This window comes from Phoenix dactylifera, chromosome 16 (assembly GCF_051530095.1).
Source record: "Phoenix dactylifera cultivar Ajwa chromosome 16, Ajwa_hap1_PhDact_Kaust_v1.1, whole genome shotgun sequence".
NCBI classification, from domain to species: domain Eukaryota; kingdom Viridiplantae; phylum Streptophyta; class Magnoliopsida; order Arecales; family Arecaceae; genus Phoenix; species Phoenix dactylifera.
The window spans coordinates 17339445-17360270 of NC_143205.1; the positions used below are offsets into that span (position 1 = coordinate 17339445).

At 56.6% G+C, this 20826-nt stretch overlaps 2 protein-coding genes across 2 annotated transcripts; both read right to left on the bottom strand.

Annotated features, from left to right (window-relative positions):
• Positions 1-185: 185 nt before the first annotated feature.
• On the bottom strand, positions 186-2417 carry LOC103718918 (plastocyanin). Its single transcript, XM_008807931.5, has one exon. The coding sequence runs from the start codon at positions 883-885 to the stop codon at positions 376-378; it is 510 nt and encodes a 169-aa protein (XP_008806153.1). The 5' UTR covers positions 886-2417; the 3' UTR covers positions 186-375.
• A 9295-nt stretch (positions 2418-11712) lies between these two features.
• Positions 11713-13581, bottom strand: LOC149751144 (uncharacterized). Its single transcript, XM_089927653.1, has 2 exons — positions 12848-13581; positions 11713-12763 (listed from the first exon to the last, which is right to left on the bottom strand). The coding sequence occupies exons 1-2, from the start codon at positions 13442-13444 to the stop codon at positions 11849-11851; spliced, it is 1512 nt and encodes a 503-aa protein (XP_089783779.1). The 5' UTR covers positions 13445-13581; the 3' UTR covers positions 11713-11848.
• Between the last annotated feature and the right edge of the window lie 7245 nt (positions 13582-20826).

A 20826-nucleotide genomic window follows, 5' to 3' on the forward strand; every position in this document is an offset into this window, starting at 1 on the left:
ATTGTTCTTCTAATACAGAGAATTGGAGTCCTCTTAAGCTATTTTGCAATGATGAGGCCAAACATGGACATGTTCCTTGAATCCTATCCATCTTCAAAATTTAATTATGCTATATGCGATGCTTACCATCATGCTTTTCTGCACCCACAGATAGAGAGCGAGCGAGAGAGAGAGAGGCGGGGCCATACTAGAAGATAAAGAAGTATACAAGGATTAGAAATCACGAAAACGAAGAACACCAGCCCTCCTTCAGTAACTCAATGGATATATAGTACTTCAATACATCCATCCACTCTCCTCAAGACTAGAAATGACTACCAGTTCAAACAAAAAAAAAAAAGAAGAAAGGAACCATGAGGTACAAGACACGACAACCTAATTAACGGTCACTTTTCCCACCATCCCAGCACCCTGGTGAGGAGTACAGTAGAAGGTGTAGGTCCCCTTCTCCTTCAAGGTCACGGTGTAGGTCTCCCCCGGGGCATTGAGGAGGTCCTCATCGCTCATGGAGATGGCAGATGCATCGACACCCGATGGGATCTCGTCCTCATCGAACACGACGTTGTGGGGGAACCCTGCGTTGTTCTTGAACACGATGGTCTCCCCTGGAGCAACCGAGAAGTCGCTAGGGACGAAAGCGAGCGAGCCATCGCTGCCTCCAAGGAGCACATCAATGGCGAGAGCGTTGCCCGCCAGAACAGCGCTTGCAGCGGTGGCTGCCACAGCCACACCGACCTCCTTGAGAGATGCACGGGGTGACACGGCCATCGCAACCGGCGCCTTCGACCCCGCGGCAGCGCTGCTGCCGACCCGTGCAGCGGCTGTGCCGGCCTTCAGGCCGGTGAAGGAGGGGATGGTGACTGCTGCTGCGGTCAAGCTGGCCATCGTCTAGCTTCTCTCTCTTTGATACCTGCCTCTGGTGGGATTTGATACCGCTGCAATAGTTCTGAGGCTACTGCAAGGGGAGGTTGACAGGAATTCAGTAATGTATATATAAATATATACATGCAAGGGTGGTGTTTGCAATGTGAAGGATGAGTGGAGGATTAATTGTAGAATGAGTGGCAGAGAGGAGTAGAGTTATCTTGTGGACCTTCATCTACTGGCTGGATAGGATTAGATGATATCGTCTGACGTGGCACTGGTATGTGGTAGGAGACGAGGACTTCGGATTGGATGGAACATGGAGGGCTTTGGGACGATCCTGGAGTTTGGAGATCAAGACGGGAAAAGAATATCTCAGATGCCTTGTTGGTATTTCATCGAGTCCTTCATATCGGACGGCACCATTCCCAACTTGGAGTGGTCCAATCGAGTGAAGGGCAAATCATATGGCGATGGAACTATCCACGTGCTAGAACTGCGACCACAGAGCAACCTAATCCTGATTTCGCTGGACCCAGGATGCAATCAGTGGCTCACTAGTCCTAGAACTGTAGCCGATAAAAATTTGTGTTGTTTTGAGAACAAGCTGCTAAAAGTTTGTGAATAATCTTTTTGTTACCGAGAAAAGACAAAAGTGAAAAAAAGACAAAAAAATATGAAAGAAAGAAAGAAAGCATAGAGTGCACTTGGCATCGTTTCAACTATTTTATTTTTTAAAATAATTATTTTTATTTTTGTTAGATTTCTTCGTAATGAAAAATATATTTTTTTAAATAATAAAAATGAAAGGCTTTGGTAGAAGTCGGAAATATGGAACATTAGAGGTGGAGAGTAGGGAAAGAAAGCAACCGAGAACGATACAACAAAAGTCGCTCGAATGGAAGCACGCTTGATCGGAGCCGACTCATGCTAAAAACAGATAGACACCGTTGCTTCAGAGAGAATGGCCGAACGAATGGACAACGATAGAAGACGGATACCGATAATGAACAAATGGATATCGAGAATGAAAGAACAAACAAACAACGACAAAAGATGGATGTTAAGACTCAACAAATGAATGGATGGAAGAGATGGCCAGACTGAGGAGGATAACGGCGAGCAAGCAGAGGAAGTCACGAAGAGGCGGCAGCGGGAGTGGGGGAGAGAAGGAGGGTGGTGGCAAAGTCCTTGAGGAGGCGGAAGGGCGAATCCGATACCGGGAGGTTGAGCTGAAAGAATTAAAGAGAAGTGAAATCCACTATTTAAAAATAAAAATAAAAAATCTTCACTTCTATTTTTTTCAGAAATAATAAAAATTATTTAAAAAGATAAGAAGCAGAATAGGTAACTAAACATGTTCTCTGCTTGGATCCATGTTTCTCTTTAAAAAACGAAACCGAAAAAAAAAAACCTCACTTGTAGGAGCCTCTTTTGTTTAGGATGCCCTGTATGGGTCCGAATGTCATGCGCATGTCATAATATTGCCCAAACGGCACTAATTTCTTTGGGGAAAAATTTGGAAAGCAGTGATATGGGTGCTGGGAAACGAGTTTTCCATTTTGAAGAAGTTTTGCTGAATGCGAACCTCCAAAATACAAGAAAAGGATGCATGCCCGTAGAAAGGAAAACAATCTCGCTAGAAGGATATGAGTCATCTTTCCAAAATACTCTTCCTCAATCCTCACGTTCCCTTCTTTGAATACAAGTCTTAAATCTAAAACATTTTCTAATTAAAATAATCTACCATCTACCAAAATGTATGTGAAGTGGCAGCATAGATGCTGGTTGCTCCCCCGGGGCAAAAAAATTTCTCCCTTTGCCTGCTTTTTTTTTCAAAAATATATATATATATATATATATGTTACGGGGGAACTTAGCCGCCATGCCCCACGTGACCGGCACGCGCACCCAGGAAGACTACGGCAGTCCCTTGATCCAGTAATCCGACCCCGAGTCGGATATCTTCGGCTCCGCGGCCTGACCCCGAGTCGGCTGCCCCTTGATCCAGCTGTCCGACCCCAAGTCGGATATCTTCGGCTTCGCAGCCCGACCCCGAGTCGGCTGCCCCTAGATCCAGCTGTCCGGCCCCGAGTCGGATATCTTCGGCTTCGCAGCCCGACCCCGAGTCGGCTGCCCCTTGATCCAGCAGTCCGACCCCGAGTCGGATATCTTCGGCTTCGCAGCCCGACCCCGAGTCGGCTGCCCCTTGATCCAGCAGTCCGACCCCGAGTCGGTAATCTCTCGACAACGACAGGCTGTTCCCCTGAAGCACGCCGCGGCCCTCTGCTCCACTACTCCCTGCAACGGTCGTATCCGGCGCTGCTCCACGATCCCCTGTAACAGCCGTACAAAGCGGAGCTCCACTACGCCCTGTCATGGCCGTACCCAGCGCTGCCCCACGACGCCCTGTAACGGCCATGTCAGTGGCAGCTCCATCGTGCTACACGATGACCAACCCCCCAGAAGGACCCCCCAGCCTGGTATATATGCGGCTGGGGGGAGAAGGGGGGGGGGAAAAAAAAAGGTTTTCCAGAGCATTCTCTTACCTGCTACTGCTATCTCTCCTTCTCCTTCAATCCTCTCTGACTTGATCGTCGGAGGGCCCCCACTACCCCAGTGGTGGTGCGAGGCTTGCTTGCAGGTTTCCCGGTGGAAGGTGGAGCGCAACCAACCCAACTCCAAGGGAACCCCGTTCACACCGCTGTGCCAATCGTTCTTGGTTTGGACCACCAGCAACAGTTGGCGCTAGAAGGAGAGCCGGATCTCAGAGCGATCGTAATGGCACGGCGAGGTGGTCGTGGAGCTTCCAACGCTTCCGGTCGCGGGGCCTCTCGCGCCTCCGGTCGGGAGGCCGCTGCATCTCCAACGCGCTCTCAGCAACACTCCACCGCCCCACCGCCTATTCAGACGGTCGAAGCCGCTCAGTTCGACCAGCTAGCCCAGCAGGTTCGCACCCTCGCGGAGGCGGTGCAGAATCTACAGGGTGTGATGTCCCGGGCGCCGCAGCGGGCTCAGGAGCCGCTGCTGCCTGAGCGTTCGCCTGCTCTCCTCAACCCGCGCTCCTTCCTCTCCCATGGGGAGGAGCGCCGGCGCGAGGAGGATTCTCGAGCGCGTTCCATTCTGCCGGGACCTTCTCATCGGAGCTGCGCGGGGTACGAGAGGCGGACCCGGGCGCATTCCCAGACCCCCCAGTCCTCGAGGAACCCGCGCTCCAGTCGGTCTCCCTCCTGCCGCTCCTTGTCTCCCGCCCACCGGTCGCGCTCCCTAGACCGGCGGGTGGACGATCTCCACCGACAACTCCAGGTCCTGAAGGGCCATTCCAAAGATCCCTTCGCCGACTTGGAGATCTCCTCCCAGCCGGCGCTAGCCTCGAGGATCCTGCGGACCCCGAATCCGCCGGGGTTCAAGATGCCGGCGATCGAGCCCTATGACGGGGCAGCGGACCCGCGGGATCACGTCGAGAGTTTCAGGACCCTTATGCTCCTCCACGGAGCATCAGATCCTCTCCTCTGCAAGGCTTTCCCAGCAACCCTCCGTGGCCCGGCAAGGGCGGTGTTCGCCGGCCTGGCGGCTAACTCAATCCAGTCCTTCGACCAGTTCACTCGCCTCTTCATCACTCATTTCGCCGTCAGTAGCCGGCGGCGACTGGTCTCCGACTCCCTCTTTGATGTTCGGCAAAACGAGGGAGAAAGCCTGCGGGATTATCTCACCCGCTTCAACAAGGCTACGCTGGAGGTCCGGAACCTGAGCCAGGAGGTAGCTCTTTCAGCCCTGAAGCGCGGCTTCCGGAAGGGCAGACTCACCTTCTCCCTGGACAAACGCCTGCCGAGGAGCTTCCCGGAGCTGTTGTCCCGGGCGAACCAGTATGCGGACGCCGAGGAGGCGGCCGCCCACCGGAGCAAGGAGGCCGCCGAGATCCCTCCAAAGCTTGGGAAGAAAAGGCGAAAAGAGGCACGCCAGAGGAGGAGCCCGACGCCCCAGCGTCGGCGCAGAAGCCCGTCGCCGGCGAGGAACCACGGCGCCCCACGCCCTCGTTCTCCGCCCCGACGTTTCAACCGGTACACCCCTCTCCTGACTCCCCGGGCCCAGATCCTTATGGAGATCAAGGGGCGGGAGGACCTCCCGGCCCCGAGACAGATGCGGAAGATCCCTGGGAGGAGGCCCTCCCGGGCGTACTGTGAGTACCACCGGGACCACGGCCACGACACCGAAGACTGCTTCCAGCTTCGGGACGAGATCGAGGCTCTCATCCGCCGGGGGCGTCTTGGACGATATGTGAACGACCGACGTCCCCCCGCGGACCCGCGTCCAGCCGACCCGGCTCCTCCGGAGCCTCGGGAGCAGAATCGACCCGTTGCGGGCGTGATCCACACTATCACTGGGGGCTGCTCACGGCCCGTGAGGAACGCAGGGGGCTCGGCGGAAGCGTCAGGGACGGCCATCGTAAAGAGGCAGAGGGTCGGTAATGTAATCACCTTTTCTGATGAGGATGTAAAGGGGGTTCAGACTCCCCACGATGACGCCATGGTGATCTCCCTCACTATGGCAAACTATGATGTAAGGCGTGTTCTTGTTGATAGTGGAAGCTCAGCTGATATTTTGTTTTACGAGGCCTTCCAAAAAATGAGCTTGACCAGACAATTGTTGCACAAAACATCCACCCCCCTCATCGGATTCACTGGTGACGCTGTCCCGGCCGAAGGAGTCATTAAGCTGCCTGTGACTGCGGGCGTTGCACCCGCAGAAGCCACGGTGCGACTCGGGTTCTTGGTCGTCCGTGTTCCCTCGGCCTACAACGCTATCCTCGGACGACCTGGACTGAACGCCCTTCGTGCGGTGGTCTCTACGTACCACTTGCTCATGCGGTTCCCCACGGCGGCTGGGATCGGAGAGGTCCGAGGTGACCAACCGACCGCACGGCAATGTTTCCTAGCGACTCTCAAAGGGAAGAAGCCCGTGGAAGCCCTAAGCGTCGAGTCCCTTGATGCCAGAGACGAGGTGGCCTTGCGGCAGGGGGAGCCAGCCGAGGGTGTGGTCAAAGTTCCCCTCGAGGAAGGCCGCCCAGACCGGACGGTCCGGGTCGGCGCCAATCTCGACTCGGGAGCTCGGGCCCGGTTGGTGGAATTCCTCCGAGCCAATGCCGATGTATTTGCCTGGTCGGCGGCCGATGTACCCGGGATCGACCCGAAGGTCATTTCTCACGCCCTCAACGTCGACCCGACCCACCGACCAGTAAAGCAAAAGAAGAGACACTGTGCCCCGGATCGGATCCGGGTGGTCGACCAGGAGGTAGACAAGCTCTTGGAGGCAGGATTCATAAGGGAGGTGAGTTACCCCGAGTGGCTGGCAAATGTCGTGCTTGTCCGAAAGGCGAGCGGGAAGTGGAGGATGTGCGTCGACTACACCGACCTGAACAAGGCATGCCCCAAGGATAGCTTTCCGCTTCCGCGGATAGACCAACTGGTCGACGCGACTTCCGGATATCAGCTGCTGTCTTTCATGGACGCCTTCTCCGGCTACAACCAGATAATGATGGCCCCACAGGACGAGGAGAAAACTGCTTTTATAACAGACTGGGGGCTGTACTGCTACAAGGTGATGCCTTTCGGTCTGAAGAATGCTGGCGCCACTTACCAGCGCCTCGTCAACAAAATCTTTAAAGAGCAAATCGGCCGGAACATGGAGGTGTACGTGGACGATATGCTGGTGAAGAGCCGCCATGCAGATCAGCACATCGCGGACCTGGAGGAGACTTTCACCACCTTGCGGAAGTTTCGCATGAAGCTGAATCCAGCGAAGTGCGCCTTCGGCGCTTCGGCCGGGAGGTTCCTTGGTTTCATTGTCAACCAGCGGGGTATCGAAGCAAACCCGGACAAAATCAAGGCTATCCAAGGTATGTCCCCCCCGACCGAAGTGAAGGAGGTTCAGGAGCTCGCTGGAAGGGTTGCCGCGCTCGGACGATTTGTGGCAAAATCGGCCGAACGCTGCCAACCATTCTTCAAGGTGTTGAAACGCCCGAAAGACTTCCTCTGGACGGTCGAATGTCAAGCAGCGTTCGACCAACTCAAGGAATATCTGGCGTCTCCTCCCCTGCTGTCCAAGCCGCAAGAAGGGGAGATGCTCTACCTCTATCTGGCGGTCTCCCCAACCGCGGTCAGTGCGGTGCTGGTTCGAGAAGAGGCAAAGCTCCAGAAGCCCGTGTACTACATCAGCCGGGTCCTACGGGATGCCGACACGCGGTACACGAAGGCTGAAAAGATCGCCTTCGCACTGCTGACCGCGACCAGGAGGCTTCGCCCCTATTTCCAGGCCCATTCGGTCACTCTCTTAACCGACCAACCATTACGACAGATCCTCAGCAACCCCGAGAATGCGGGACGGCTGGTGAAGTGGGCAGTAGAACTCGGTGAGTTCGACATCCGCTACCAGCCTCGACCCGCCATCAAGGCCCAGGTGCTCGCGGACTTCCTCGCTGAGTGCACGGTGCAGGAGGCGGAACCTAGACCGCCGGAAACGCCCAGCCTCGACCTCCCGATCTGGACGCTTCACATCGATGGGTCGTCGAACCCCGAAGGAGGAGGGGCCGGGCTGGTCCTTACCAGTCCTGATGGAGTGATAGCCGAGTATGCCTTGAGGTTTGGATTTCCAGTGACCAACAACGAGGCGGAGTACGAGGCCCTAGTCGCGGGACTCAAACTCACCAAGGAGCTCGGCATCCGACGTCTGAAGGTCTTCACCGACTCCCAGCTGGTGGTCGGGCAGGTCCGTGGGGAGTTCGAGGCCCGGAGCCCGACCATGCAGAACTACGTCCGGAAGGTGCAAGCGCTCATTCCCGACCTCGGCAGCATCGACTTCCAGCAGGTCCCCAGAAGCGAAAACGCCAGGGCCGACAGGTTGTCCCGCTTGGTGGGCGCAGAGGCGCACAACTTGTCGAGGGCGATCTACCTAGAGACCCTGGATGCGCCGAGCATCGGCGAGGCTGGAGCGGTGATGGCGATTGATCCGGAGCCGTCTTGGATGGATCCGCTCGTCGCCTACCTCGCCGAAGGGATCCTCCCTGAAGACGAAGAGCAAGCTCGGCGACTTGTCAAGAAGTCCGCCCACTACGTACTCTATGAAGGGAGGCTGTATCGGACCTCGTTCACCGCCCCCCTTTTAAGATGCCTCCGCCCCTCGGAGGCGGTCTACGTCCTCGGCGAAGTCCACGAGGGCATCTGCGGATCGCACTTGGGGGCTAGGTCCTTAGCGCACAAGATCATGAGGCAAGGCTATTATTGGCCTACCTTGTTGGAGGACTCGGAGGATCACGTGCGGAAATGCGACGCCTGCCAGCGCCACGCCAACGTCCAGAGAGTCCCTTCTGTCCCCTTGGCCCCGATCACCGCACCCTGGCCCTTCGCACAGTGGGGAATGGATATCCTCGGACCATTCCCCGTCGCTTCAGCCCAGCGAAAATTTTTGATTGTTGCAATCGACTACTTCACCAAGTGGGTAGAAGCAGAGCCGCTGGCCACTATCACGGAGGCGCAAGTCCGGAAGTTCGTGAAGAAGAACATCATTGTCCGATTTGGGGTACCTCGGGTCCTCATCTCGGATAATGGTCGACAGTTCGACAACAAGCATTTCCGTGACTTCTGCGAGGAGTTCGGGATCGAGCATCGGTTCACATCTGTGTCGCATCCCCAAACCAACGGTGAGGCCGAGGTCACAAATCGGACGATCCTCCAAGGAATTAAGGCGCGAATCGGTCGGACAGGGCAAGCTTGGGTCGAAGAACTCGAGAATGTCCTTTGGGCGTATCGGACCACGCATCGGACCCCTACCGGGGAGACGCCATTCAGCCTAACCTATGGCACGGAAGCGGTCGTCCCCGTGGAGCTCGGACTCCCCTCACCTCGGGTGGCCGCGCACCGACCCGAGGTCAATTCGGAGCAGCTCCGAGGGAACCTGGACCTCTTGGAAGAAGCAAGGGAAATGGCGCAGGATCGGATGGCGATGTATCAGCGGAGGGTGGCCCGATATTATAACTCCAAGGTCCGACCGAAACTTTTCAGAATCGGAGATCTGGTGCTAAGGCGAGCCAAAGCATCTCAACCCGCGGAAGGTGGGAAGCTGGCGCCGAATTGGGAAGGCCCGTATAGGGTTCGCTGGGTAAACCGACCTGGCTCCTACCAGTTGGAGGCCCTAGATGGTCGAGAAATTCCAAGGAGCTGGAATTCCGCTAACCTGCGGGTGTATTACCAGTAGAACGATAAAACCAGGAAGACAGTTCGAAGAATGTACAACTCTTTTCATTTCAATAATTCTTGGTTACAACGGTGTGTTCGTGTGATTACAAAGAATTCCCAGGGGGGAATTAGGGAGTAAAGAAAGCAAGGAAGAGGTGGAGACTCCGTGGAGCTGAAGATCTGGGATCCCGAACCCTCCATCCGAAGCAGCTGCAATCCCGCCGGGCGTGGGTGCTTCTCCCCGGAGGCGCCATGGACGCCTCACGCAAAAAGACGAAGAGCCAGCGCGGACGAAGAAGAAGTGGACGAAGAAGAAGTTCCCGCTGCCTCCAGAGGAACGCCACCTCCAAGGGATATCCCGGTCCTCCCCAGGTTAGGGGAGAGAAGGAATACAAGGGAAGAAGAGCGCGAGGAGGCGCGATCCCGGATGGAGCGTCTGGCGCAGAGCTCAATCGGGAGGGGGGACTGAAAGGAGGGGGGATGTGATCCCGGATGAAACGCCTAGAGCGGAGTTCCGCCGGGGAGAACCTCCTTGTTGATCCCAGATGAAACGGCTAGTTGGCGGAAGTCGCGAGGGGCGCGCCTCCCGTTCCTCCAGCAGGGGTTTCCCAGCCACACGCCGAAGAGGAGGTCCACGATCCATGGCAACCTGAATACCTTCGGCTTGGCAGACTCCACCGCACGTGCACTTATATTTATAGCCAAACTGAGGCCCCCCGGTCGTTCCGATGCGGGTGGCTCCAATAAAGGCGGGCGCACCGAATCCGGAGCCGTTCCGGCTCTCGAGGCGTATCCTCCCACGATTTCCTAAGCGTCGTTCTCCTTAATTGCATTCTTTGTGCAGGACACTCCGGGCGGCATGTATCCCTCGGTCCACGTATCTCCGCTCGCGCCCAGGCCGCATCCGCCTCGAAGAACGCGCGTATCGCGGCCGCTTAACTGACACTCCTTGCAAGCAGCAACTGGCGGTCCGATTTCCCAGGTAACGCTTCAATTAGCATTTAATGCCCTTCTGGTGTTCCCCAGGCGACGCTCGGAGAGGAGGAGAAACACGATCGTAGCTGGACACGGAGAAATCCCGTCGAGTGGCAAGCGACAGGCGCGTGGCCAACGAGCGGAATTTCTCGAGGCTCGGCCCTCGGATGCCAGGCTAACCCGATGACCATCCCGGGAGCAGACTAGCCTGAAGCCCCGACCGGTCGCCTCGGCTTGCGCCAGCCTTGGCCGACCAACGAGCGGAATTTTCCGAGGCTCGGCCCTCGGATGCCAGGCTAACCCGATGACCATCCCGGGAGCAGACTAGCCTGAAGCCCCGACCGGTCGCCTCGGCTTGCGCCAGCCTTGGCCGACCAACGAGCGGAATTTCTCGAGGCTCGGCCCTCGGATGCCAGGCTAACCCGATGATCATCCCGGGAGCAGACTAGCCTGAAGCCCCGACCGGTCGCCTCGGCTTGCGCCAGCCTTGGCCGACCAACGAGCGGAATTTTCCGAGGCTCGGCCCTCGGATGCCAGGCTAACCCGATGACCATCCCGGGAGCAGACTAGCCTGAAGCCCCGACCGGTCGCCTCGGCTTGCGCCAGCCTTGGCCGACCAACGAGCGAAATTTTCCGAGGCTCGGCCCTCGGATGCCAGGCTAACCCGATGATCATCCCGGGAGCAGACTAGCCTGAAGCCCCGACCGGTCGCCTCGGCTTGCGCCAGCCTTGGCCGACCAACGAGCGGAATTTCCCTGAGGCCTAACAACCCTCAGATGCCAGGCTAACCCGATGACCATCCCGGGAGCAGACTAGCCTGAAGCCCCGACCGGTCGCCTCGGCTAGCGCCAGCCTTGGCCGACCAACGAGCGGAATTTTCCGAGGCTCGGCCCTCGGATGCCAGGCTAACCCGATGATCATTCCGGAAGCAGACTAGCCTGAAGCCCCGACCGGTCGCCTCGGCTTGCGCCAGCCTTGGCCGACCAACGAGCGGAATTTCCCGAGGCTCGGCCCTCGGATGCCAGGCTAACCCGATAATCATCCCGGGAGCAGACTAGCCTGAAGCCCCGACCGGTCGCCTCGACTTGCGCCAGCCTTGGCCGACCAACGAGCGGAATTTTCCGAGGCTCGGCCCTCGGATGCCAGGCTAACCCGATGATCATCCCGGGAGCAGACTAGCCTGAAGCCCCGACCGGTCGCCTCGGCTTACGCCAGCCTTGGCCGACCAACGAGCGGAATTTCCTGAGGCCTAACCCTCGGATGCCTGGCTTAGCGCCGGAAGAATTTCCTGAGGCCTAACCCTCGGATGCCTGGCCTAGCGCCGGACGAATTTCCTGAGGCCTAACCCTCGGATGCCTGGCCTAGCGCCGGAAGAATTTCCTGAGGCCTAACCCTCGGATGCCTGGCCTAGCGCCGGAAGAATTTCTTGAGGCCTAACCCTCGGATGCCTGGCTTAGCGCCGGAAGAATTTCCTGAGGCCTAACCCTCGGATGCCTGGCTTAGCGCCGGAAGAATCTCCTGGGGCCTAACCCTCGGATGCCTGGCTTAGCGCCGGAAGAATTTCCTGGGGCCTAACCCTCGGATGCCTGGCCTAGCGCCGGAAGAACTTCGAGAGTCAGGAGTCGGCGAGACGCTACCAAGAGTTAAAAAGAGGAAGGACGAAAGTGAAATGAAGAAACACTCTGTTTGTATTAACTTTCATTGCTTCAGGGCCGAGACCCATACAACATGGCAAAACGCCAACATACAAAGAAAAGATCAAAGAAAAGTACAGAGGGTCAGCTTGGAGGAGCCCCTGGGTCGGGAACGTCGGGCACGTCCGCAAGGGGTAGGGAGGCGGCAGGAGAATCAGCAGGCAATGGCGCCGGAGGGGAGTCGAGGAGGGAGACCCCACTCAGGTCAATCTCGGGGTATTTAGCCGACACCCTTGCCAAGCCTTCATCGAAGCCTAAGACAAAGGAGTCGGACCCCGCGTCCGACATGTCACGGACGAACTCGTCGGACTGACGATAAGCCTGTACCGCCTCCGACATGTCACGGGTGAATTCGGCGGACTGACGATAGGCCTGTACCGCCAGACGCCCGATTTCCGCACTCTTCTCGGCCAGTGCTGCCTCTGCTCGCTCCGTAATCTGAGCCTTTGCCTCCATGACCTTCGCCACAATCCGGTCGTCCGCCTCGGAGGAGACCCTCAGCAGATCAGCCCGAGCCTCCTTGTGCTTCGCCTCGGCAGCAATACGAGCAGCCTCAGCCTCTTCCAGGCGCGAACGAAGCTCCTGGTCGCTCGCGCGGGACCCCTCCAAGGCCGACTCCAATTCGCCCAGCTTGGCTTCAAGAGACCGGGTTCGGTTGCGGGCGTTGTCGGCTGACTGCTGGGCCTTCTCCCACCTCTCCCGGAAGTCGGCAGCCTTCCGGGACTGCTTTTTGGCCCGCTCCTCCGCCTTCCTGATCTCGCCCTCGAGACTCGAGGCGATCTTGAGTTGCTCTTGAGTCTCCAACAGTTGCCTCTCGAGGGCAGCGAAGCCGAGTACCCGCTCTTCAGCCACCTGGAGCCTCGTCTCGAGGTCCCCGGTCGTCCTCCCCGTCGTAGCTTGGCCTCCCTCCTCTACAGCCTTCAGTTGGCTCTCGGCCCTCGCCAGAAGCCTCGCCTGTTCCTCGTGGCTCTCCTCCAGACGGATCATGTACTGGGCGAGCTAAGAAACAGAAAAAATGAGGGCGTCAGACGGGGATCATCAATAGAGCCTATAAATGACGAAAGCGACCAAAAGGACACTCACCGACATGAGACAGACGCAGCTGGCAGCTCCGACGTCAGGGATCCCCATCTGCCGGACCCGCCTACGGTCGCTCTCCAGCAGCACCGTCTCGATGAGGTTTCGGGCGCCGGCGAAAGTGAAGGCTGACCCAGACTTCGCCCCGGAGCCGGACGGTGGTTCTGCAGCCTTACCCTTACCCATCGCTTGGGGAAGAGCCATGCTGATCGTGCTCGGGGCGGGGGCCGCTCCAGGAATCGACAGGGTCCCGCTCGGCCGAGGCCTCGGCGCGCCCCTCCTTCTCGTATCGTCCGAAGCCGACCGAGTCGAAGGCCGGGCTGGGGACCGATCGCGTCCGACCCGGCCGTCTCGGGCGCGCCCGGGTGACACCTCCGGAGAAGCAGTAGTCTCATCACCAGAGGGCTGATGCGGTGTCAATTGTCGGTCTGAGCCCGCAGCGTCCCCCTGATCGTTGGGCCCTGAGCCGTCTGTCGGCATCGGAGTCGCCTGCTGGCGGGACTTCTTCGCCGGGGGGACCCCGCTCGGAGGAGTCCGTTTCTTCTTCCGGACCGCTTCCAGTAGGGACACCCTACTGACAGCCTTTGCCTTGTCCGACCGCATGACGTCGTCGATTTCTGCAAAAAGGACGGGGTGGTTAGAAACTGAGAAACTGATGGAAGGAAGAAACGGAAGAGGAGAAAAGAGCTGAAAAAGAAGAAGCGGTGGCAGGCTCACGGTCGACGGGCACCGAGCTCAGACCGACGTTCACCAAAGTATCCTCGGAAATAAGGCGAGCCACCGGGGGGAGCCGGCCCTCGGCGACCAACCCCTTCAAGACGGCGACGCCATTGGATTCCTCCCTCGACAACCTCGATAGGCCAATCGGGGACTTCATCGGCGTCTCCCAGGTTGCCCCGATTCCCCAAGAGGGATCTACGTCGATGAAGAAGAAACGCTCCTTCCAGCCATGAATGGAGGAAGGAGCCTCCTTGACGAGGCCGCACCCTCGCCGCGCCGCAAAGCACCACCACCCTCTGTCCTGGGGGTGGCCGTTCAGGCCGTAGCATTCCCAAAAGACATTCAGGGTGGCGGGGACCTCGTGCATGCGGCAGAGAACCTGGAAGGCCGTCAGGGCGCGCCATGAGTTCGGCACCAGTTGCGTCGGCGCCACTCTTAAACCCCGAAGCACCTGCACGACTAAGTCCGAGGGGGGAAAGCGGAACCCGGCCTGGAGGATGCCCTCATTGATGGCGACCTTCCCTGGAGGAGGATGGGACATCCTCTCCTCAGGCCCCGGGAGCGTAACGTTGCAGGCTTCGGGAAGGTGGTACCGAGCCACGAACCTATCTAAGTCTTCGGAGGCCAGCTCCGACTGAATGCGGTCCGCTCTCACTTCGTCCATACCTAATGGCCAGTGAATCTACGGTCAGGACGGGGTCAAGAAGGGGGAAAGGACCGGAACGACTGAAGTACACTAATACGGAAGGAGAAAGTATGGAGAGCCCTAAATTGAAGAATGGGGCAACTCACCGGAAGGGAAGGAAGAACGGCTCCGAGAGCGTCAAAGGAGGAGCGAGCGAACAGTCCGACGGCAACGACAGCAGCACAAGGGAGAAACTCGAAGATGCCTGTGAAGAGAAGAGCGGACGGGGGAGGGCCCCCGGTTAAATAGGTGGAAAGGCGGGTGACGCCTCGGTGACGCCAGAGGACGCCTGGCTGCCGAAGGATCGCTCGCGCCCCAAAGGCGAATCGACGCCATTAAGGAAGGATGTCCGCCGAAATCCGCAGACTGCCAGATCAGCGACAACCGCTATACGCCATAAAGGAGGCGGGGAGCTCGAAGCGCGCGCGCCTTTCCGAGGGATGGCGGCAATCTCGAAGCATCACTCCCTTCACCCGTTCCCCTCCTGGTTCCAGACTCGGAAGTGGGGGGCTACTGTTACGGGGGAACTTAGCCGCCATGCCCCACGTGACCGGCACGCGCACCCAGGAAGACTACGGCAGTCCCTTGATCCAGTAATCCGACCCCGAGTCGGATATCTTCGGCTCCGCGGCCTGACCCCGAGTCGGCTGCCCCTTGATCCAGCTGTCCGACCCCAAGTCGGATATCTTCGGCTTCGCAGCCCGACCCCGAGTCGGCTGCCCCTAGATCCAGCTGTCCGGCCCCGAGTCGGATATCTTCGGCTTCGCAGCCCGACCCCGAGTCGGCTGCCCCTTGATCCAGCAGTCCGACCCCGAGTCGGATATCTTCGGCTTCGCAGCCCGACCCCGAGTCGGCTGCCCCTTGATCCAGCAGTCCGACCCCGAGTCGGTAATCTCTCGACAACGACAGGCTGTTCCCCTGAAGCACGCCGCGGCCCTCTGCTCCACTACTCCCTGCAACGGTCGTATCCGGCGCTGCTCCACGATCCCCTGTAACAGTCGTACAAAGCGGAGCTCCACTACGCCCTGTCATGGCCGTACCCAGCGCTGCCCCACGACGCCCTGTAACGGCCATGTCAGTGGCAGCTCCATCGTGCTACACGATGACCAACCCCCCAGAAGGACCCCCAGCCTGGTATATATGCGGCTGGGGGGAGAAGGGGGGGAAAAAAAAAGATTTTCCAGAGCATTCTCTTACCTGCTACTGCTATCTCTCCTTCTCCTTCAATCCTCTCTGACTTGATCGTCGGAGGGCCCCCACTACCCCAGTGGTGGTGCGAGGCTTGCTTGCAGGTTTTCCGGTGGAAGGTGGAGCGCAACCAACCCAACTCCAAGGGAACCCCGTTCACACCGCTGTGCCAATCGTTCTCGGTTTGCCTGCTTTTTTTTTCAAAAAAATATATATATATATGGGCAGAGAGCGGAGAAGTCCCTCCGCCACGAACACAACTCGAAACTTTCAACAATACCAAAAATTTTATAGAAATAAGGATTTGAATAATTTTTATATTCTTTATCTATCTTTCATTGAAATTTTTTGAAAATGTTTAGACAGAGAGAATGTTGACTAGTATAAAAATTTCAATATTTATTAAAATTTGTAGATGTATTTCTTATTTCCTATGCTAAATATATAAATATTTTCAGTCACAAACCTCCCAAACCAAATAATCGGGTCAGAAAATGTAAACCCATATTTGGGCACCTACCAAGCAAATCATTTAAATTTTCGCCCATCAATTATATATAAACACATATAAAAAAAAAAAAAGCAAACCATAGCATGCAAATATCACAAATAAAAATATTATATTTAACTCTGAAGATATCATTATAAGTACAAAAATAAGAAATTTAGGATATATCACAAACAAGAACTAATTAATGATGAACTAACTAAAATGTAGTAACAAGAATAAATTAGGTTATGAAAATTTACTTCTTTGCCTGTTTTCTTGTCATATAGCTCCATAGTTGCCATCCTGATGAGTGTATCTTCATGCAAGTGATATTGCTAGCTTTGTTATACTTCAAAAGTCTGATATATTTTGACTTATATTACCCACCGGGTTCAGGAGCTAAACTCAAACAGTTCGTTTATTCATAGGTTGATTCCAGTTTAACTCGTTTCCGATCCAAATTTAAGTGATCAACTAGAACCTGTTTTCATGCAGGCTGGGAGTTTTGAGTCAGGTTTTGCCGCCCCTATTTCTCACTATGGCGAAGACAGCATATGACATAACTTCACCAACCATGGAATTAAACTTATAAACAACATTTTTCCATATTAAAAAAAAACATATGAGTAATAAATATTATGGAGTTGGCAAAAAAATTATAATAACTAGGGGCCTCTCTCATAGGCCAATGGTGAAAGATCTGAGTTTAACATGTCGGTCATTTAAATATAGGATGCACATCCATAATCAATGAACGCAGCTTGTCCAAAAAAACAACTGGACATGATCGGAAGCCAACTTTCCAACTGCAGTTGCAGTGGCAGGAAAGAATTTGATCGTTCTTCAAGGCTTTAGTGGTATAGTTTGTTTTCAGAGCAAGCAATTTTACAAAGAGCCAGATTACGTACAGCATCAACTGACTTGAAAGAATATAGTTAATCCCACCTAGTGGGTGATTGGCAAACACAGATACAAGGGGATGTCGAATGAATTGATCCATCAAGTAATAAACAGGTATCTCCATTGGAAAAAAAAGAAAGTGTTTTGAGAATTCTTGGTGTTTATAGTACAATTCTATTCCCAATTTTATTCTATTTAGTTATCCCACTTAGAATAAATATTCTTCATTCCACTTGGTTCTTCCTTCTAGAATAGTTAAATTTGTCCTTTAGCAATTATCAAAGTTTGTCTTGCAGTAGATGTGGGTTTTTGAAGTTGGTAGGAATCAAATATTCTATCCATATGATACTCTACCTATAGGCACTTTTGGCGTCTCCTTTGGTGGGCGTGGGAAGAAAGAAAGAGAGAGAGGGAGAGAGAGAGGAAGAGAGTGAGGAATGATGAAGGATACTTGCAACACTACCTGATTCTAGAATAGTAAAGTTTCTCTACACTCTCTGACTATGTTTGAATGCTGGTTAGAGGGTGGATAACATGGGATTATCCAGCTAACCAGCCAAACCAGGTTAAAAACATAGTCAATAAAAAAAATAAAAAAGTGAATAACTATACCTAGTTAATGGACAAGTACATAACCAGGTTAAAGTTATTTCCTAGAAAGGGTACAACTTTAACCATCCCACCAGCCCCTCAAACCTCTGTTTCTCTATCATTGTTATCCAAGAGTGACATTTTTACTGTTTCTTTATTACCATCACTTCACTTTTTGTAATATTGGTTGTTACGGGGGAACTTAGCCGCCATGCCCCACGTGACCGGCACGCGCACCCAGGAAGACTACGGCAGTCCCTTGATCCAGTAATCCGACCCCGAGTCGGATATCTTCGGCTCCGCGGCCTGACCCCGAGTCGGCTGCCCCTTGATCCAGCTGTCCGACCCCAAGTCGGATATCTTCGGCTTCGCAGCCCGACCCCGAGTCGGCTGCCCCTAGATCCAGCTGTCCGGCCCCGAGTCGGATATCTTCGGCTTCGCAGCCCGACCCCGAGTCGGCTGCCCCTTGATCCAGCAGTCCGACCCCGAGTCGGATATCTTCGGCTTCGCAGCCCGACCCCGAGTCGGCTGCCCCTTGATCCAGCAGTCCGACCCCGAGTCGGTAATCTCTCGACAACGACAGGCTGTTCCCCTGAAGCACGCCGCGGCCCTCTGCTCCACTACTCCCTGCAACGGTCGTATCCGGCGCTGCTCCACGATCCCCTGTAACAGTCGTACAAAGCGGAGCTCCACTACGCCCTGTCATGGCCGTACCCAGCGCTGCCCCACGACGCCCTGTAACGGCCATGTCAGTGGCAGCTCCATCGTGCTACACGATGACCAACCCCCCAGAAGGACCCCCCAGCCTGGTATATATGCGGCTGGGGGGAGAAGGGGGGGAAAGAAAAGGTTTTTCAGAGCATTCTCTTACCTGCTACTGCTATCTCTCCTTCTCCTTCAATCCTCTCTGACTTGATCGTCGGAGGGCCCCCACTACCCCAGTGGTGGTGCGAGGCTTGCTTGCAGGTTTCCCGGTGGAAGGTGGAGCGCAACCAACCCAACTCCAAGGGAACCCCGTTCACACCGCTGTGCCAATCGTTCTCGGTTTGGACCACCAGCAACAGTTGGCGCTAGAGGAAGGGACCGGATCTCAGAGCGATCGTAATGGCACGGCGAGGTGGTCGTGGAGCTTCCAACGCTTCCGGTCGCGGGGCCTCTCGCGCCTCCGGCCGGGAGGCCGCTGCATCTCCAACGCGCTCTCAGCAACACTCCACCGCCCCACCGCCTATTCAGACGGTCGAAGCCGCTCAGTTCGACCAGCTAGCCCAGCAGGTTCGCACCCTCGCGGAGGCGGTGCAGAATCTGCAGGGTGTGATGTCCCGGGCGCCGCAGCGGGCTCAGGAGCCGCTGCTGCCTGAGCGTTCGCCTGCTCTCCTCAACCCGCGCTCCTTCCTCTCCCATGGGGAGGAGCGCCGGCGCGAGGAGGATTCTCGAGCGCGTTCCATTCTGCCGGGACCTTCTCATCGGAGCTGCGCGGGGTACGAGAGGCGGACCCGGGCGCATTCCCAGACCCCCCAGTCCTCGAGGAACCCGCGCTCCGGTCGGTCTCCCTCCTGCCGCTCCTTGTCTCCCGCCCACCGGTCGCGCTCCCTGGACCGGCAGGTGGACGATCTCCACCGACAACTCCAGGTCCTGAAGGGCCATTCCAAAGATCCCTTCGCCGACTTGGAGATCTCCTCCCAGCCGGCGCTAGCCTCGAGGATCCTGTGGACCCCGAATCCGCCGGGGTTCAAGATGCCGGCGATCGAGCCCTATGACGGGGCAGCAGACCCGCGGGATCACGTCGAGAGTTTCAGGACCCTTATGCTCCTCCACGGAGCATCAGATCCTCTCCTCTGCAAGGCTTTCCCAGCAACCCTCCGTGGCCCGGCAAGGGCGTGGTTCGCCGGCTTGGAGGCTAACTCAATCCAGTCCTTCGACCAGTTCACTCGCCTCTTCATCACTCATTTCGCCGTCAGTAGCCGGCGGCGACTGGTCTCCGACTCCCTCTTTGATGTTCGGCAAAACGAGGGAGAAAGCCTGCGGGATTATCTCACCCGCTTCAACAAGGCTACGCTGGAGGTCCGGAACCTGAGCCAGGAGGTAGCTCTTTCAGCCCTAAAGCGCGGCTTCCGGAAGGGCAGACTCACCTTCTCCCTGGACAAACGCCTGCCGAGGAGCTTCCCGGAGCTGTTGTCCCGGGCGAACCAGTATGCGGACGCCGAGGAGGCGGCCGCCCACCGGAGCAAGGAGGCCGCCGAGATCCCTCCAAAGCTTGGGAAGAAAAGGCGAAAAGAGGCACGCCAGAGGAGGAGCCCGACGCCCCAGCGTCGGCGCAGAAGCCCGTCGCCGGCGAGGAACCACGGCACCCTACGCCCTCGTTCTCCGCCCCGACGTTTCAACCGGTACACCCCTCTCCTGACTCCCCGGGCCCAGATCCTTATGGAGATCAAGGGGCGGGAGGACCTCCCGGCCCCGAGACAGATGCGGAAGATCCCTGGGAGGAGGCCCTCCCGGGCGTACTGTGAGTACCACCGGGACCACGGCCACGACACCGAAGACTGCTTCCAGCTTCGGGACGAGATCGAGGCTCTCATCCGCCGGGGGCGTCTTGGACGATATATGAACGACCGACGTCCCCCCGCGGACCCGCGTCCAGCCGACCCGGCTCCTCCGGAGCCTCGGGAGCAGAATCGACCCGTTGCGGGCGTGATCCACACTATCACTGGGGGCTGCTCACGGCCCGTGAGGAACGCAGGGGTCTCGGCGGAAGCGTCAGGGACGGCCATCGTAAAGAGACGGTAATGTAATCACCTTTTCTGATGAGGATGTAAAGGGGGTTCAGACTCTCCACGATGTCGCCATGGTGATCTCCCTCACTATGGCAAACTATGATGTAAGGCGTGTTCTTGTTGATAGTGGAAGCTCAGCTGATATTTTGTTTTACGAGGCCTTCCAAAAAATGAGCTTGACCAGACAATTGTTGCACAAAACATCCACCCCCCTCATCGGATTCACTGGTGACGCTGTCCCGGCCGAAGGAGTCGTTAAGCTGCCTGTGACTGCGGGCGTTGCACCCGCAGAAGCCACGGTGCGACTCGGATTCTTGGTCGTCCGTGTTCCCTCGGCCTACAACGCTATCCTCAGACGACCTGGACTGAACGCCCTTCGTGCGGTGGTCTCTACGTACCACTTGCTCATGCGGTTCCCCACGGCGGCTGGGATCGGAGAGGTCCGAGGTGACCAACCGACCGCACGGCAATGTTTCCTAGCGACTCTCAAAGGGAAGAAGCCCGTGGAAGCCCTAAGCGTCGAGTCCCTTGATGCCAGAGACGAGGTGGCCTTGCGGCAGGGGGAGCCAGCCGAGGGTGTGGTCGAAGTTCCCCTCGAGGAAGGCCGCCCAGACCGGACGGTCCGGGTCGGCGCCAATCT

Coding starts and splice junctions, on each gene's coding strand:
- LOC103718918 (XM_008807931.5), bottom strand. CDS start 885: ATGGCCAGCTTGACCGCAGCAGCAGTCACCATCCCCTCCTTCACCGGC.
- LOC149751144 (XM_089927653.1), bottom strand. CDS start 13,444: ATGCGGTCGGACAAGGCAAAGGCTGTCAGTAGGGTGTCCCTACTGGAA. Junction 12,764..12,847: donor GCTGCGTCTGTCTCATGTCG/GTGAGTGTCCTT, acceptor TCTGTTTCTTAG/CTCGCCCAGTACATGATCCG.